The 19,883-nt window shown below is 38.6% G+C and overlaps 1 protein-coding gene across 7 annotated transcripts in view; it reads right to left on the bottom strand.

The window, feature by feature from the left end:
- Positions 1-17,186, bottom strand: part of LOC137183392 (AP-3 complex subunit beta-2) — a 51,226-nt gene extending 34,040 nt beyond the window's left edge. For 3 of the 7 annotated variants that reach the window (XM_067590413.1, XM_067590414.1, XM_067590412.1), the window contains exon 1: positions 4,617-4,726. Coding sequence is in view for 4 of the 7 variants with exons in the window: in XM_067590417.1 (XP_067446518.1) it covers positions 16,180-16,292 (113 nt within the window). In the remaining 3 variants the exon portion in view is untranslated. Of the gene's footprint in view, positions 1-4,616; positions 4,727-16,179 lie in introns of those variants that run through there. The other 4 variants (XM_067590416.1, XM_067590418.1, XM_067590417.1 and 1 more) reach the window with 3 other exon arrangements.
- Positions 17,187-19,883: the final 2,697 nt, after the last annotated feature.

The raw sequence follows: 19,883 nt of genomic DNA on the forward strand, positions 1-19,883 counted from the left end.
AAATCTAAACGGACAATCTGACGTTTCTTCACATTCATCCTTCAAATTTCACCCAATCTTAAACAAAAATATGTGGCTGACATTTTTAGCGTAATTCAATTCAATTCAGCCTCACTACTCCAAGATAGAGTTTAGATTTTCTCCAAATGTCATGACAGACGTCAGCTAATCAGCATGATCGGCTGCTAAAATGTATATTTTAAATCTGTTTAGTTTTTTAAATATTTTTATTATTGATTGATTAGATTAGATTACTAGTCAGTCGATTGTGATGAGGCAGACAGGAAAAGAGGAGTTGGAGTTGCTGTGTTATGTTAAGCTGCCAGGAAGCTCTTTTTAAAAGGAAGTTTGAGTATTTCTACATTTCTTCTTATTAAAATCATGCAATTTGAGGATTGGATGGAGGTATGTATGTGTTCTCTAAACACTTTTTAGTTTACTCAAATGTAAACCTGCACATTCTGTGTAGTAGTAGTGCCAGAAAGCTTGAACTATCATCGGGTTCGGGAACTGATGTACATCTTACCTCCCAATGCAACAAACCTCACACATACTAAAAAAAATAGCCTGAAACAACAACCACTACAAATTACTTTCTGTGTGAGTGAGTGGGAGGCTGTTGGGGTATACTATATATATATTTCATCTGTTTTGGTCATATTACAGCACTGAATGGAGGCCTGCAGTCTGTGAGGAGGTGGCCGCTGCAGAACTGAGTTGATTTATCACGACTCCTCTGCTTGTGAGTTTAATGTGTGTGTACGTTTCTGTGCGCTAAGTAAGATTTATGCTTTTGCCTCTATCAAGCATCAAAGTGTTAATAATTGCATTGCATGAATAATATAGTTCGCTCTGCAAAACACTTCAAAACCTGAATTCATGAAAGAGTGTCAAATTAAAACTTGACAGTATCTATGAAACGCTGTTTGTAGAGGATTATTTTTGGAATTGAGAGGTGAACTGAAGCTGGTTTCTTGGTTATAAATATGTGGCTGTGTCCCAAAACAAATAAAAAATAAACTGTGGAAAAATACAAAGATAACTTGCCTCGAGCACTAAAAGCCCAGACAAAAGGATGAGTCACTAAACTCTAATGCTGATTTTCAGCAGAGAATGAAGGTCCAACTGCTTCATTTCTTCCTGTGAAATCATGATGATAGGTCGCGGCCCTTGGCCATGGCTCCAGAAACAGAACATTTCTATCAGCAAGTCTCTTTATTACAGCCTGAAACCTCCTCTCTCCCCTTTGATGCGAGCTTCTAAACCTGAACTGCTATTTCTTTTGAAGTGCAAAGCATAAAACCTAAAATACGAAATGAAACGTCCGACCCAAAACACCTGAAGCAGCTGGTGATACAGTATATGTTACATTTCTTTGCCAGATTTGTTATTTGGTCATGTAATTTTTCTTATTTCCTGTGAATAGCTGGATAAATGTACATAATATGACATCACGTACAGATACAGTGGGGTTATGGAGTGATATCAGAACAAGACTAAGAGCTCTGTGAGACTCTGCTTTGAGCTAAATGCTAACATCAACTGGTAACATGCTAATATTTAGCAGGTATAATATATGTTTACTACCAAGTAAAGTACAGCTTGCTGTTGGGAATGTGATTAGTTTAGCGTCTACTTCAGTCATAAACCAAATGAACCACTAATTCATCCTGAACGGAACATAAAAGATCCATCACAATCCATCCAATAGATCCTTTTCACTTCAGATATTTTGTCCTTTCAAAGCAGGAAAAGCACAGGTGTAAATAATAACATTAACACGGCTCCTTTCCATTAATTGTCCCCCATGAATGTCTGTGCAAAATTTCACGGCCATCTGATAGGCTGATTGTTGAGATATTATAGTCTAGACCAGCGGTCAGCAATTATGTTCAATCATGGGCCAGTTTTCTCCAGCACTGTTCATTGCACAGGCACAGTGAAAACACAGCCCAGTATGTTTCATTTCTTTTAATTCATTCAAGAATAAAATTGACTTATAAAGTAGATTAGGGTTGTATTAGAGGCCAGATGTCCTAATTCCCAAGAGAGAGCAAACCAAGTCACAGCAGCTTATGTTAATAGTAATTTGGCAACAAATTACTCATAAAGATGAACATACATGAGACTAGAAAGGTAACTGATATAGCAGCAGTGACTGTAATTTATGATTGAAGTAAAGTTCTGTTATTGACACAAATCTGTATACCTGTATTATTCATCTTGTAAGTGTATAAGATGCTACAAGGTCATATTTACACGACTCTCGTATTTACATTGTTATCTATTGTCGACATGTAAAAGATTTGATGTAATCTATAAAAAGGAAAACACCAGCTATTTGCCGACGACTAGTGTAGACCAAACCAGTGGACCGACAGAGCAACAGACTGCCATAGCGCCACGTCACTAACTTGAACATCATCATGAACAGTAGATATCCCATTTTGGTGTGAGAGTTTTATTTTAAGACTGACAATTTTGTGCTAATATTCAAAAATCATAAGAATCTTACATAAAAAAGCTGATTTTCCATCAGTGGAAACCTCATTGACCCAGACTGCTGATACATGATCTGACCTCGTTCTTAGGAGCCTCCAGCTCTCACTGTTGCAGCTTAATGCAAAGAGTTCACACTGTTTCTCTGGATTAAGAAAAACTCTACAAAACTCTATAAACAGGAAATCACGACTAAATTAATGTTTTACAGCCCAACATGACAAGTACATTTTCAATGTTTTCACCTGTTAAAATGTAACGGTTGAGTAGAGGAACTTACCAACCGGAGACAAAATTTGTTTTAAGGCTTGTGCTGATTTACCACCTTGATCAGCATCACTAATTAATAAAATGACAAAGACTTACACAGATCTAATTAAAACTGCCCCTGAAAACACTGATTAGAGGAATCATCAGCAATTTGCAACCACGGACAAGTTAAACATGCATTATTAGTATGCATATTAGTAACAATAGTAGTCGTATATGGTTGCTCAGAAAAACAGACCAATGGCTTTTAAATGGAAAGAAAACAGAGGAAGGATTATAATTTATTTTTTTCTGCACTTAAAAGTCTAACATATTCTATCTGTCAAAGCATGTGATTAAGTGGCCAGAACAGAACGATTACATGGCTCAGTAAATGAAAAGGTTAGATCCCAAAGTTGCGAATGGACCACAAGACAAAATGCTCCAGGAAAAAGGTGACAGCCCCTCATACTTCACAGTCTACCCGCCTGACTGTGATGTATTTCTACGAAATGTCACATCAGTAAATTATCTGAGAAATAAAGTTTCATCTACAGCACCTACAGGAAAAATGAGCCTCTGACTGAGTTTATACTTCTCTGCACATGCCCAAAGGGCCCTCAGTAACTCTACACCAACACCGGCTCTCTAATTTCTCTGGATTTTGTCCCGTCCTACTGATCAACAGCTGAATTTACAAAGAGCTCTGAATTATTTAACCCGCAGTGGTACAACAGCGCACACCGGCGGGTCGGGTTACCTGGCACCAAAGCCAAGAGATCAGCAGGACTCTCCAGCTGGAAAGTCTCCATGGAAGTAGGCCAGAGTTCAATAATACAACTTCAGATGCGATGTCATTTTGTTCACCGAGTACAGAACGCTGCATAACTGCAATAACATGAGAGGGAATAGAGATGAGAATGTATTTGCATGAATCAGAGGTGAAAGATTGAAGAGTTGCAACTTGCATTTATAAGCAGCTGCTGAGGCTGTTTTACATAAGCTGAGCCTTTTGGCAGAGACTTTGAAAGTTTCTTGTTTCTTCTCGGTGACAGCAGTGAAATATGGCTGCTAAAACCAACCGGAGCTGTACGTCAGCAGAGCTCTAGTCTATAGGTATGACCTCATAAAATCAAAAAAGTGCATTTATATCTCTCTCAGTCATCTGTTTCTGAAGAGCTCCACTGACGTTTGGTTTGAAATCTAATTAATTGATGCACATATGTAAGACGTTATATAGTAACAAGGCTGCACATACAGTATTTGCACAATCGTTCCTGGCTCCTGTAGTTTCTTTAACAATTCTAATAGAGCCAAAATGATCCATTAGTCAATCAACAGAAAATAATTTAGCCACTATTTTAATAATCATTCAGTTGTTTAAGTTATTTTCAAGCAACAATACCCGACATTCACTGCTTCCAGCTTCTCCAATGTGAGGATTTGCTGCTCCTTTCTGTTTTATGTGATTTTAAACAGAATATATTTGGGTTTTGAACTGTTGGGCAGACAAATCAAGTCATTTGAGTAGTTTTTAAAAGCCTGAAGAGGTAAAACTATCCAGAATTTCACAATAAAAAAACAAAGATGGGACAAGTCAGAGAAAATCAGGGTTGCAGAAATAGAATTTTTTTCTTATTCTCTCTGTTGTCTTCATCATCTAAAGACTCCTCAGACTTATTTTGTGACCTGTTGCAGTTGTAGCGACTCCCAGGACACCACTGACTTATTCTATATACCTTTCTTTGGGTTGCTTATCATGCTGCGTTTAATGTAAACAACCAAAAAAGCAGCTAAATGCCTTAAAAACTAAACATAACTTTAGTATATATGAGTTAAAGAGGGTCTGGATTCTCATAGCATCCTACCGCAAAGGTTGACTTTGGAAACTCCCACCACCACCACCTTCCTCCAGTGGTGCTCGTTCCTCATGGTCTCCACCACTTCCACCACCTCCTCCACCACCTCCTCCTCCTCCTCCTCCTCCTCCTCCTCCTCCTCCTCCTGTACCACCAGATCTCAGGTGGCGCAGCTCATCAGGCTGCAGAGCGCTGTACCAAGCCTGCTGCCCGCTGTCAGGGGTCAGCACCGGGCTCTTGTCCTCCTCCTGGCCCTGGACCTGACTCTGCACTGTCTTCACGATGTTCACCGCGTTCACCGGCAGCTGCAGCAGCTTTTGCATGGTGGTCATCTTTGAAACTTTGTGTGAACCCAAAAGATCAAGAGCAACCTGTAGAATCCCGGGCAGATAAAGTGGAGAGAGAGTGGAGAAAGCCTGCAGTTTTTTCTTAGGCCACTCCTCGGTGTTAATGACTTGAATGAGTCTATGAAATTCTCAAGATCCTTCTGAGACACACAGCAAAGAGCAGCTTCAGTCAGATTCTGTGTTATAAATACTCCTTTCCTCCGAGGTTAAGTACATCCAATGTGGACATTTCTTGCAAGAATGACGCAACAAACCTCACCAGAAATGCTCCAGTGCCTGCTGACAGACTTCTCCACGGTGGCAAGGTTGATATACTGCTGCCTGAATGCTGAAATCCAAATCCACCGGAGCCCCTGAGTACTGTAGGGGTTCTTTTTTTTTTTTTTTTCTGTTACTGCTGAGTCTGTAAAGCATCCAGTGAAGCGGACATCAGCTGCTCAGTAAATGGATGCTCGGCAGAGAGGGGCGTGGAGTTTTATTTGCCATGAAGCGTCTCCTCTCGCGACTCCTCCCGCTGCTCATGTGGTTCCTGTTGCAGCACCAGTCTCTCTCTCTCTCTCTCTCTCTCTCTCTCTGGTCTCTCAGTCAATGTATGTATCTGAGCTCTCTAACAATGACACAGCCTCTCCCACCTTTTGCCACGTTATCACTGCCCCCATGAGCTTGTCATTTTTGCTCCGCCTCTTCACATTAACGGATAAAAATCTTGCTTCCCTCGTTCATTTGAACTCTCGCTCTATCACAGCTTTCCTTATCTGCCTTCACCCAGACTCGCTGCCAACAAACCTTTGCAGATTCCCGACAGATGCTTTTAAATATTCCTCACTCTCCTTGCTCATTATGTAAAAAAAAAAAAAAGTTCTTTCTTATTAATATTTTAATATACTGTGTGGTGCCTTTTTTTCCCTCGTCTTACATGACTCAGCTTTTTTGGCAGCGTCGTGATGAGGACATCTCTCTCTTTCTCTCTCTCTCTCTCTCTCTCTCTCTCTCTCTCTCTCCCACTCATTTCTTTTTGGCTCAAAACAAAAATAACTGCCTTAAAGCACAATTCACATATGCTCGACCCTGTGATCTGTAACAGCTCAGTCAGGATTTGTTGACATTTGCTTAAGACTAATATGATTTTTAAACAGTAATGTCATCAAGAAAAAAACACCCTGAAGCTGCAGCATTTACAGTCACAGTGATATAACATGATCTGGTATATCATGTTTTGTAATGCTGTAAAAACAAATACTATAATTGATATGAAACAGAGAATAAATCTTAAAAAAATGTAAATAATCTCCATCTAATGGTGCAAAAATGAAAACATGATTGTTGTACTATTTGAAACATCCTAAGAAGATCCAGTTCTGTAAATGTCTTGACATGTCTTGTCATGACCACAAAGACTGCACATTTAAAGCACCAGTGTGTAAGATTTAGGGGGATCAATTGGCAGAAATATTGGCAGAAATAGAGTATAATATTCCTAAGTATCTTTTCATTAGTGTATAATACCAAAATAAGAATTGTTGTGTTTTTGTAACCTTAGAATGAGCCTTTTATATCTACATAGGGAGCCTGCCATGTTTCTACAGTAGCCCAGAACAGACAAACCAAACACTGGCTCTAGAGAGGGCCTTTTGCGTTTTTCGTGAGTTTCGTGACCACCGTAGAGTCTCCTACATGCTGGGGAGGGGTATTCAGTTGGTTGCAATCTGCAACCTCACCACTAGATGCCACTAAATCGTACACACTAGTCCTTTAAAAGTATTTTTTGAAATTTCTTCTTCTTTTTTTTTTTTTGGTCAAAACTTTTTTTTTCTGATATTATGCGCAGTGCAGTAGCATCATAATCTCTAAATGAAGGAGACTTACAATAACAGGGCAACTCAAAAGGAATATATGAAGGCTTTCATAAATTAATAAACTGTAGTATGTCCTAAAGCTGGATAATTCTACTCCCTGCTGAGATCAAAATGGAAATAAGCCTTTTATCTTTAATGTTTTATCCATGATGTTTTTTTGGAGGGATACTTTTTATATTACCAAAAAAAAAAATTAAAAAAATTAAATCACTTTGAATTTTCACTTTGGCCCTGTCTAGAGCAAAGCATGATCATCGCCAGGGTTAGACACTAAAGTGGCTTTGTGAGGCATACATCAATCAGCTTATATATATATATTTTATATTTTTATATTTTTATACAGTCACTGTGTTTCATTTGAGGGTAAAGAACATTGATAATTACTTTAAGGAATAGTTTGACATTTAAGGAAACTTTCTTCAAGCGTTTAGATGTCACTCTCATGTCTGTTTGGTAAATAAAAGGCTACTGTGAGCCGTCGGTTAGCTTGGCTTAGCATAAATACTGGAAACAGGAAACAGCTAGCCTGGCTCTGTAAAAAAATAACAAAATCTGCAGTGTGTAAAACATAAAGCTGTGGTTTTACCAGAAATAACTAATTAGTAACTAGTGAACTTTAGACGTGCTGGCAGGTATATTTTGTTACCTTTGGTCAGAGACAGGATAGCAGTTTCCTCCCTTCTCCAGTCTTTGTGCTAAGCTATTGTAAGCTTCTTATCTAAGCATATTTTCCAAAATGTCAAACTTTTCCTTTTGACCTTTATCAACCTTTTGGAAGGGACCAAAAAATCTTAAAACAACATAGATTTCTTTGACATGGCTTACAGTATGATGTCATTGACAGAAATTCAAGTCAGATAAGCTGTCATCCCACAAAGACAACAGCTGAGAAAGGCCATCATGTCATACAAAATCCAACATGACACTGATCTGACATTTGCTTTTATGGCTTGAGAATAAAATGCGCTGCAGTGCCCCAAAACAAAACAGTACAAGTCAGATATTGAGATTTTCAAACTCAACAAACTTACAATAGTCATGTTCATGTTGAAGGACAGTAATTACCTTTAAAAGAGGAGGGAAGTTGTTGTTGGGGTTTTTTTTTTTGTTGCTCAGAGTAATAACACAGACATATTGACATGATTTGAGAACTGAAGAAACATTTCCAAGGTCGTGTTTCCATGGAGACGACTGAAGAGGAGCAGACATTGACTTCTGCAAACACAAATCTTCACAACAACAATGCCCAACATTAACTCACTCGAATCAATCAATGAAAGCACAATTCAAGAAGTAGTTTTAATTTCTGACCATAACAATGACTACGATTACATGCACACTAATATTCTACTATTATTCCAAATACGATTGATACGGATCATGTAAACAACATATTCCGTTTGGATATTCTGAATTAGGCCTTATTCTGAATGTAGCATTTTCCGATTTTGACCTAAGGGATACGCTGACGTTATTCGGGTTTTAGGAGCATTCTTTGGACATGTATACAGCACATTCGTAATATGCGTCTCAATTGGGGTTTTTACCGCAGTTTGCGCCACACCACCATCGTCTGCTGGAGCAGGAAGGCAGACAGAGGAGAGCAATGAGAGAAGAGTGGAGAGCTGTTCAGGGTGGGCTGGAAAAATAGAGTACACCTTCTCCACGACGGGGACGGAGGGGTTCGGTTATTATCCTGACTGACGTAGACGACTTAGTGTGATGCACCAAAAACACTCAGCAGTGTAGTAAACATCATGGAACAACCTGGATACTGGATGTGCCTGTAACTATAAATTTATAATATCAGTCATATCAATATAAATTATAAATATCAGGCAGCTCACTCGTTTTTTACCTCGTTGGTTTACTTCACTGCCTGCAGAAATCTTGTGATTCATGTTCCCACTGGAGCAGCCCTGAAAACCCTTTGCTTGTAAACAGGAATATTAGTGGAATATTCATTTTCATTTGCCATATAAACAGCTTGGTAGGAATATTGCCTTTTTCAGAACAAGGGCGAAAAACTGAATATTTTGTGCATGTAAACATAGTCACTGTTCACCGATCCCCACATACAAGACAGCCTTGAAGAGCAGTAAATCCCTGCATGGACAGATTACAGCGTAGAAACACTGACAGGTTGTTTTTTATGCACAGACTGGGATACCTTCCCTGGAGAGCTGAACCTGGACAACGCCACAGAAGTTACCATAGATTACATAAAACTCTGTGTTGACACTGTGATCCCAAAACGGACAATAAAAGTCTACCCCAACAACAAATTTTACATCACGAAGGAGGTGAAAGAATGTATTAACAGAAAAAAGGAGGCATTTAAGACCAATGACCAAAAGCAGTTGAACCAGAGGCTAAAAGAAGCAAGGGAGGCGAGAGAGGGAAACCTCCAGACTATGAACCCTAAAAAACTATGGGACTTAACTAATGAAACAGCCATCGACATGAAACCCACAAAGAAAGCTAAAGCAAATGAGCTGAGTGGTTTTTATAGGCAGTTTGACAATTATGATTTCTCTGCTGAATGTGACACAGTGCTAAATGGTATTGCTATTGATGATGTTGACAGGCTAGAGATTTATCCTAAATCTGTCAACAAGAAGGTCCTTAAGCAAATCAATGTCAACAAGGCCACAGGTCCAGATGGTATTATGTGCAGGTTAATTGAGACCTGCCTGGTGCCCAATTGTCCAGAGGTCCCTAGATTCTCACACTGTACCAAGACGATGGAAAAGGGCAATCATCACACCTGTGCCTAACAAACCCTGTCCACGGGAGAATAATGATTTTAGACCTATTGCTCTAACCTCTGTTGTGATAAAGTGTGTGGAGAGGCTCACGGTGAGCAAATCATAGCTGAATAGGCCCACAGCTAGATCCTACACCAGTTTACACACAAACACCAGAGAGGCACTAATGATGCAACTAAACTAAACACCTTGACAATCCTAGGACATGTGCTAGACTCTTGTTTGTAAATTTCAGCTCAGCCTTTAACACCTTGCAGCCTCATACTCTCCTGAAAACACTGCAGCAGATGGACGTGAACTCCTGCACTATTAAGTGATACCACTCATTTCTGACCAACCACACCCAGCAGGTTAGGGTGAGTTTGAGCCCCTGACCATCAGCACCTGCTTCCCCCAGGGGTGTGTTAGTTCCCCTGTGCTTTTCACCCTGTACATCAATGAACGCATATGCAGCACTGCTGACGACACAGCTATCCTGCTGTACACAAACATGAGATTCAGAGCTTTGTCCAGTGGTGTGACAAACACTTCCTCACCCTCAACATTAAGAAAATGTTGGTCTTCAAACCCACATCCATTGGAGACCACTCACCAGTGGTTATCCATGACCAGAACATAGTCCAGGTTGACTCTTACAGATATATGGACATACACAGCAACAACAAACTGAAATGAGGTGTTCAGGTAGAAAATGTCTGCGCTAGGGTCCAACAGCGACTACACTTTTTTCATAGCTTGAGGGTCTTTGGTGTCAGCCAGAAAGTGTTGCTCCTCTTCTACCATGTCCTAGCTGAGAGCGTTCTGCGGTGTGGCATCTCAGCCTGGTTTGGCAACCTCAGTGTACAGCTGAAAGACCAGATTACCCGACTGACACAGGGAGCCATGAAAATCGTGGGAGTCATGCAGCATCCCACACTCCAGGCTGTCTTTGATGATACAATCATCAGACAGGCTCAAACAATTATTTCTGACCACCCATGCCGTCCATCCTGAGTAACAGTTTCTTCCCTCAGGCAGATGCTTCAAGCTCAACCACTTTAAGAACTCCTTTGTCCCCCTGTCCATCAAAGCCTTAAATGATAAGCTAGGCAGAGGCTAACCCCTGTAACGCTGCTTTTAATTCTAACTGTACACATATACACTTTATGTTGACTCTACGTTGATGAGGCTGCTTTACTCTTACTGCACATATTATGCACACCATTATGATGACTACAGGTTTGTTGTACAACAGGCAGCGTGTAATTTGTTGGTTGATGGCAGTCTGTGCATGTACTGTTGATATTGTGTGTGTGCATGTGTATGGGTGACAGTGTATGTATTGTATATATGCACTGTGTTATTTGTATTTTTTAACAGCTGTTACTATATGTGTCCAGGACAAATTTTCTTCTGGGCAATAAAGTACATCTCATCTCATCGACTGATTTTTGCCAAACCGCCTCAAGGCAAAAATCTCCTCCTGTAGGACCAAAGGTCACAGTTCACTGCCTGGAGTTCAGCCATCTACGAGGACTGAGCTCCCTCTGCTGGTGAAAAAACATACTATTTTAAACTGATGTACTGTATGTCTCCACTCCAAGACTTTTCGTACTGATTTTCGATCACTTTTTATAAAGCTTCCTCTAAAATCCTCCAATCCTAAACAGAACACCAGTCAGTTGTAGTAATAATGAAGCTTATTAGAGCTGGTGATGCTTCTGCTTGACCCAATTATTCTGCATAGTTTCATTTCCAGAAAAAGCAAGAGAGAGAAACAGTGGGAGGAATAAACAGCAATGTGATCTGTTAGCAAACCGGGATACATGCACAGATAACAAATCACAGAGGACTCAGACACACAAAACTCTAAAGAGAAGCTAAAGTTAATTCACAGATCTTGAATAATGTTGTTTCAAAACTCGATATCCACTATCAAGGCTTTACTCATACAAAATTATCACCCGAATGAAAGTTTAACCAAAGTAACGGCTTGAAAGACTCAATCTAGAAGAATTCATGGACATTACTGAAAATATAAAGATGATAAATGCCAAGAAAATATAAACTCTTGATAGATCGTTTTAGAATAAAGCTTATGTTTATATGTACTGTATATCAAACAGAGTGTGACACATCTGACAGCATGCAGTATGATTGTGCATATGAGCCCTGATGACTCATACAGTATAGATGCTTTCAGCAGTATTAGTCAGCGCAGCTTTCCAACTGACACATACAACAATGGAGATTAAATGTTTCTTTGTCTATGATATTCTAATCAAATAATTACATGCACACAATTGTCTAAAAATAAGAAGTGAGAATTAGACTTCTGCATTTATTTTATGTTAGTATTTTTTTTTTTAAACATCCTATCAATATGGTCCACACAGGTGTTTGTGTTTATTTTGCCTAATTAAACCACTTCTCAACACTGCATGAGCGAGTACAAACTGTGCTTAATTGACATTTTCTGATTTTTTACACCTGCTTTGGCGGAAACTTGCACTTTTAAAAACATCTTTATACACCTTGATTATTCTTATTGCTACATGCAGTTTGATTTACATACTTTACATACGTTCCCTGTGTAGCTCTACAAAACTTCACCAGAGCAGAGGTGTGCAGGACCTTTAACGTATTTGATTGATACATACAGTTGGCCCTTGTGTGTCACCAAATTCAGCTAAACAGTACGACAAAAATATATCAAACTGTACTGTACAACTACATTATTGCTGTATAATCGACCATTTACAAATAGTGTAGTACATCATCTAAGCATGCAGGTTCTTCCCTGTGCTGCTCCAGTTCACCAAATACATTTTTCAGTGGGTCTCTTCCACAGAAGACATTTCTACATGTCACAGAAGGAAAAGCACAGATGTAAATAATAATAATTACCAATGACTGACAACACTTGAATAAAACAGATTCATTATTAATGTTGTTAGTAACACCTGTGCTTTTCCTACCATGACAAGTCAAAATGTGTGCGGTGAAAAATTGTCTGAGGTGTAAGCAAGATGCAAAACAGCATAAACAGCATCTCTCTAGCTGTTTGTAGCTTCTTTTTTATTCCTCTAATTCTAAGTGTTTGTGTGCAGCTGCAGGCTGCTCCAGTGAAGGTTGACTTAAACATTCAGCCCAATTAATGTCTCATATGTTATCCCTAATGTCATCAAATGGCAATAAAAACTACAAATATAACAAATATAAACAAAAATCCAGTATTTTTTATGTCCTAACATTCTGTGCCAGCTGTACAGTAAATTATGAACTCTTTACCACTAATAGGTTTTTCAATGAGACTCGTTCAGCTTGCCTATACATGAGTACAAGCAGATAGTATTGTACCCAAAACAGTCCTTCCCCAGCATAGCCCCATTTACAACTGGCTCTTTTTATAGTCCACTTATGAATCCAGAGGACAAAGATCCACACCTTGGTCTGTGTTGCTCACTCAGTGTGGGTCATTTTGCAAAAGAGTAGTAGATACTTGCCAAACAGTAAGGTAATGTAAAAGAAGCCAGAGGCCGTTTGGCTTCATGACAGCGTTAACATTAAGACTGACTTCTGGTAGTGTCCTTTGGCCCATGTAGGACAATCCTCCTGTGTGTAGAAACAAAGATGCTCCTGAAAGAACAAATTGTTCCCGAGCAGGACACCAGACTTCACTGTACTGACTGACGAGTTTCTGTTCAGAACAACAAATCTAGATGTCAATGCAGTTTGTTGGTGTCAGCTGGGTGTCTGATATACCAATTGCCTTTCTAAATAATTTAGTTTAGTTAATTTAATTTATTTTTTAAAGGACCAGTGTGTAAGATTTTATGGCATCTAGCGGAGAGGTTGCAGATTGCAACCAAATGAATACACCTCTCCTCTCCCTCTCCTTCCAATCGTGTAGGAGAACCTACGGTGGCCTTGAAACTTATGAAAAACGTGAAAGGTCCTCTCTTGAAACATGGCAGTGCAACATGAAAGGGGACCTGCTCCCTATGTAGTTATAAAGGGCTCATTCTAAGCTTATGAAAACACAACAATTCTTATTTTCAGGTGATTATACACTAATTAAAACATACTTATGAAAATTATATTCCATTTCTGCCAAGTCTGTTCTGCTAGATGCCACTAAATTCTACACACCGGTCTTTTAAACCAACCTGCAGTTTGTACATAGAGGATGCTACATCTTTACCAGTCTGTTAGCTGTCATCTTGCTTTGAAATTTCACTCATCAGAGTGTTAATTGCTTTATTAGATGATGTCTTTAACAGCTGAAAATTCTGCTTACTGGAAGTGAATCTAACATAACCCACCTTTATAGCCAGCGCTGTAGCTAGACACTGAGGTCATGGCTGTAACTTGTAACTATAAATATTTGAGCAGATTTTAGTGGGTTTAAGGGTGAGCTAGAGTGAATAAGTTGGATTGCGGCAGAAGCATAATAACATCTCATCCAAGTGACGTTACAATCATTGTTTTGCTTTTTAACTTTTGTCTGCTCTTTCTTTCTGTTTTAAAGTGGCACTACACCAACTGTACACAACATGTATGTTAATACTCAGCCTATGAAAACGGTTTTAATCATCTGGGTTATTAAGGCTTTTGCTTGGAGACTACAATTTTATTCAACAGAAAGCCCTTGCTACAAACCAGTGCTGTTGAGTCTGAAAAACATGACATTTACCAGGCAAGGAGGGTCTAATGAAAAGATGCTATCAAGTTGTATTATGGGAAGAGTAGGATGTTGCTGTTTTGAAGCTTGACCCCACAGTAGGGACTAAAAGTCAAGGTATCTCTGCCTCTGCTGCATCGGTTTTGACCACTATTATTAAAAAGCTGTTTCTCACAAGTTCTTAAAGAAATGGAAGTGCAATACAGTCACATTTTTTCAAGTCTGACTTAAAATAACACTCATGCCCATATGTGCAATACATTGAAAGAAATTTTATTAGCTTCAGGTGAACTTCTTAATGTATTTTACACATTTTACACAGATCAGACTGTGGATCTCTATATAGCCATTGCAGACAGTAGGGACAATTACAGCAATCAATTACTCTTTCACTGTACGTATGGTCATGTGAGCATTGTTTTAAGACAGACTTGGAAGAATGTGAACCTATCTTTAAATGTAAAACACTGAGCTACATTTCAGGTGGGAAATTATTATGATTATTATTTATAGGTCTGTCTGGCCATTTTATATCTAAAACAAGAACAATGAAAAGGACACAACTGAATAAAAGCTTCCAGTGGTGGAAGAAGTACTCAGATCCTTTACTTAAGTAAAAGTACAATACAGCAATGTAAAAATACTCCTTTACAAGTAAAACATAGCTAAAGTATTACAGTTAAAGTAGTGGTTTGGTGCCTCTGACTGATATATTATTATATATGACATCACTAGATTATTAATACTGAAGCATCAGTGTTAGAGCAGCATGTTACTGTTGTAGCTGCTGGAGGTGGAGCTAGTTTCAACTACTTTATATACAGTTAGCTAGTTTAGTCCAGTGGTTCCCAACCTAGGGGTCAGGCCCCTCCAAAGGGTCACCAGATAAATCTGAGGGGTTGTGAGATGATTAATGGGAGAGGAAAGAATCTGATACACAAATCTGTTTTCAGTTTTTGCACTTTTTCTCTAATCTTTGATTTTTGGTGAAATATTGGATCATCTGAACATTTATTGAAATGAAACCATGTGCAAAGTTTAGAGGTAAAAATTAACAACTCATAAACATCTGAAATGTGACCCCGACTACACACTGCTTTTTGTAAGACGTCAAAAGCCAAAAAGGTTGGAAACCACTGATTTTATCTTTAACAATGTGTTGTATTTTAAAAGCTTGTTATATTATCCATTGTGTCAAATCGTCATTTGAAAAGTAACCAAAGCTGTCAAATAAATGTAGTGGAGTAGAAATTACCATATTTCCCTCTGAAATGTAGTGGAGTGGAAGTATAAAGTAGCATCAAATGGAGATACTCAAGCAAAGTACAAGTACCTCAAAATTGTACAGAAGTACAGTACTTAAGTAAATGCACGTAGTTACTGTCCACCACTGGTAATTTCCTCCTATTGACTGATATATTTCAGGTATTAAACCGGGTCCATGTGTGTCTGAGCTGCTCACACTGAGCTGCTGCTGCTCTGCGCGCTGTCCAGCAGGGGTGGTGCTGAAAAGCTGGAGCTGAGGCCTCACATCCCCTCTGACAGGCCTTTCACATTTCACCTCTCAAATATAACATAAACGCTGCCATTATCAACACCCAAACCAGCCTGTTTTAAACACAAACCGCTGAATGCACCTTTATATCCTCAGTTAACAACCGTCATTAGACGTCATACGACCAGCTTGAGCAATCAAATCACGGTGAGAAAAGGCAGACACCGATTTCAATCACGGGCCTAATAACAAACAAAGTTCAGTCTGGAGGGGTGGGTTTACGTTATATTCCGGTCACCGACATTAAAATACACTTCTTATGCATCTCAGCAGGCAGGAAACAGCATCCACACTGCACCTCCCCCGCCATAAGTTGCCCCGGTGCATCCCCATAATATGACAAATAAAAGGCGTCAGCTGCACCGAGGCAGGTGGCTCCGTACCTTTTGTAGTCGGAGGAGAAAATCCCTCCGCTCGCCGGGTCGTGACCATATTCAGGCTCTCCGACGCTGGAGGAGCCCCCTTTCTCGTCGTTGAAAGCAGAGCGGTCGGACATTGCCGTGGCTTTCTGTGTTTTTTTTTGTTTTTTTTTTCTCTCTCTCCCCCTCACAGGGCAGCGATGGAGATTTAGTGCAGAAGGCAGCAGGATGTAGAGCTCTTAAAGGCGCACAGACACTGATCTGTGAGGAGGGGGGGGAGGGATGATGCTCTGGTCACGTGATGTCCGTCATGTTTCCCTCTCCAGATTCCCAATACTTTTTGTTTTAACTTCAGTTCATGCAGAAAATATTGTGTGTGTGTTGGCATATACAGTATGTCAGAGCATTTCACATTTTCTTTTTTTTCTTTCTTTTTTTAAGCTTATCAACATTTTATTTTTATGAGGAAAACAACCTCCAGGGCTTGAATTGAAATTAATATGGCTATATTAATATGGCTATATACCAATATGGCTACTAGATTTTAAATTTTACCAGCCAATCAGAATTTCCATTAGCCAAAATGTTTTTCTTGAAACATACCAGATTATGAGAGCCATTTGATTAATTTAAACATAAGTATTAGTAAAAAATATAGCATAATAATTGTCTTTGACAGCTTCCAGCTTGAAATGATTTGTCCCAACTACAAAATGGTTCATCTTGTATTTTCCACATGTGTAGATCCGGCAATCCTGACAGTACATTATGTTTTACACGTCACAACATAGTGTTCATGGGAAATGTAGGATTAGGACTAGGAGGGTTGTTTCTGCAGCCTGCTTCAAACAGATGCAGTGATATTTAGAGCTCGATTCATCACTAGTCAAGTTGGCAAGTAACTTTACAATGTTACCCGTCATTTTTACATGTTGGAGGGTGTTAATTTCTAGCCCTGGTTGCCCCTATATTAAATCTCTTGAAATCCACCCACCCAGGAAAAAAGGTCAGTTGAATTCACATATACAATACCTGTCAAACATGTGGACACACGTTCTCATTCAAGGGAATGGGAGGGTGTGTCCAAACTTTTGACTGCTGCTATAAGTACAGGCTGAGCACTCAGATTCTTCTCCTATATTTTTCTTTTTATTAAACCATAGCAGCACTTCCACAAACAGACTTCTGTCTAAGGCTCATGTCTTCTTCAGTGTGTGTGTTAGCACGTAGACTGTTGCTAAAGCTTGCCCTGTACTTATCAGCAAAATTATACCATTCAAATTTGTGTCATTATTTGTTTCATTCAAATACAGTAAAAAAAAAAAAGTGTTGACTTATGAGGATTACTGTACTGAACAAATCCTCATGTCATTCACTATGGAAATATGTGATGGGAATCCTGAGCTCTGGTCTATATAAAGACGTCATCCTTGGTATGTGGCACATGTGTCATGTCAGATTTTTCATTTTTTACAAAGTGTTTTTTTGTAATTTGTCATCAATTTCTCCCTGTTGCTAATGGAAGATTCTCAGTGCACTACAGTTGCCATCATTTCCATTGACAACCATGTGATTCCTCCTCATATAAGCTTTACAAAGTCTCCATCTGCTTGTTTTCACAGTGAGGAGGTTATAATGTTGATGCTATCGACCTGTATCCAACCCCCCTTCGGCTCAAACATCCCAACCAATCAGTAGCAGCAATCAGGCCAGGATCCCTCACTGGCTTCCCACCAATCAACACTACCACTACAGCCACAGCTGGATACAGCTGTTGGGTGTGCATGAGAGTTTAAATGTGGCAAAGTGTTTTTTAACCTGCGCCTCAAAGAACATCATGTCAGTTTTAACATAAAGTGTAACTGCTACTGTCAGCTGCTTGGTGGTAATAACAAATAAGACATGTTGAACATTGTATGAAAAAACATTTTTTTCTATAATTTGTACAAAAAAATGGTGATCTTGTTGACTGAGTCATGTTGATTATTTGGATTAAATTAGTAGTAACCATGACAAAAACTTTGTACAACCCTATAACACGGACATGGTAGTACAACAAAAAATTTTGTTTAATGTTAAAATAGTGCTGTCAGTTTTAAATAATATAAAAACATCAATGAGAATATTCTTGCACATGAAATATAAACTTACTGGCTCATATTAATGAGACATGACTGTGCACAGAATTGTGAACATGTTCCAAGTTGCACTTGTGTGTCTATAGATTTATTATGTGTATATATCTTTCATATATTATCATATACAGTATTTACTTAGAAAATCCCCACTTCATATATTTAATCATTAGGTTCATGCTTAAGAGCCCAAGTGTTTTAAGATAATATTAGTTATATTTAAAATAACATTTTTGCAGGTAAAAATTCACAATATATCATATAAACAAAAAAACATTCCTTTGTGAAAAACAAGCAATATCTAACATTTTAATTCAAAATTTAATAATAATAAATGATCTTAAATCTGGATTTTTCAACAGTCAAAACATTACGTTTTTTGTTGTTGTTGTTTTTTTAATTGTATTAGCAACATGTGATTTAACTTCCCTGTTATGGCATGAACAGTCAAGACTTTGCTCTGTTGTCTCATGTTTAAATGAGGACATTTTAAGATCAAGTTGTCCTAAATTATGTTGTGCTCCATTTAAATCTCATTAGCTGCTGGTGCTTTTAGTCACAAGGGGACAAGTTTAGACAGACTTAATTAGGCTACCAATGACGAAATTCTCTAAATAATATTAATAGTCTAAAATGATGTAACTAGAGTAAACTCAAATGGACACTTTTGATTATACTTTTTTCTATTTTCTGAAGTATTGGTGTCTTTATAGAAGCAACAGTAGTTTTAACGTTTTTAATATAACTAGAAGTACTAGCTGTTAAGCTACATGTGCTGATATGGTTGTAGTATTTTAATGTACTACGTAGCAAGCTATTGTGGTCATAATATCCCACATTCAATTCACAGTACTGCCATCTAGTGGATAAATACATGTCCTCTATCACCTTCAGCCAAGCATCAGACCCTCCAGTCTGTCACCAGTCACAACATGTAGTTTGCATATTTTAACAAGGCCACCATAACATTTCTTAAAACAAAAAAAGGTATTTTCCCTCTCCGCTCTGGTCACATATTATGTCTAGGTCTACATAAAGATGCTGTAGTTAGACTAGTCAGACCTGAGCTAGAGGAGCAGTTTCAGATTTGTCAATACTTTGTTGTAAAATAGGGCAGTGGTTCTAAAATTGGGGTCCAGGGACCCCCAGGGGTCTTTGAGGGGAATCATTTATTTTCACTATAATTCCATCCTTAAGTAACACAATCACAGAATGTATGACTATTTTGGCCATGGGTTTCATACATTTTCTGTAATAAAACATCTAAAAGCAAAGACCGTGGACTAATTTGTGTCAGTTTAGGGGTCCTTGACATGAAAACGTTTGAGAACCATTGAAATAGTGAAAATAACACCTGTGTGGAGTGAGTTTCAATCTCCTCATTTTTATTATTAATGTATTTATAACAGCTTTATTGATACAAGTAAAGTTTACAGCACCTCGTGTCTGCAAGCACGCCAGGGGGACTAAAGATTGTAATAAGAAAGAAATAGTTGAGTAAATATCTTGTAAAGCTTAGAGGAGTTATATACGTTTTAACAGCTTGTTTGTACATTCAAATATAGAAGAAATATATTGTGTGATATCGACAGT

This window comes from Thunnus thynnus, chromosome 5, assembly GCF_963924715.1.
Source record: "Thunnus thynnus chromosome 5, fThuThy2.1, whole genome shotgun sequence".
In the NCBI taxonomy this organism is placed as follows: Eukaryota; Metazoa; Chordata; class Actinopteri; order Scombriformes; family Scombridae; genus Thunnus; species Thunnus thynnus.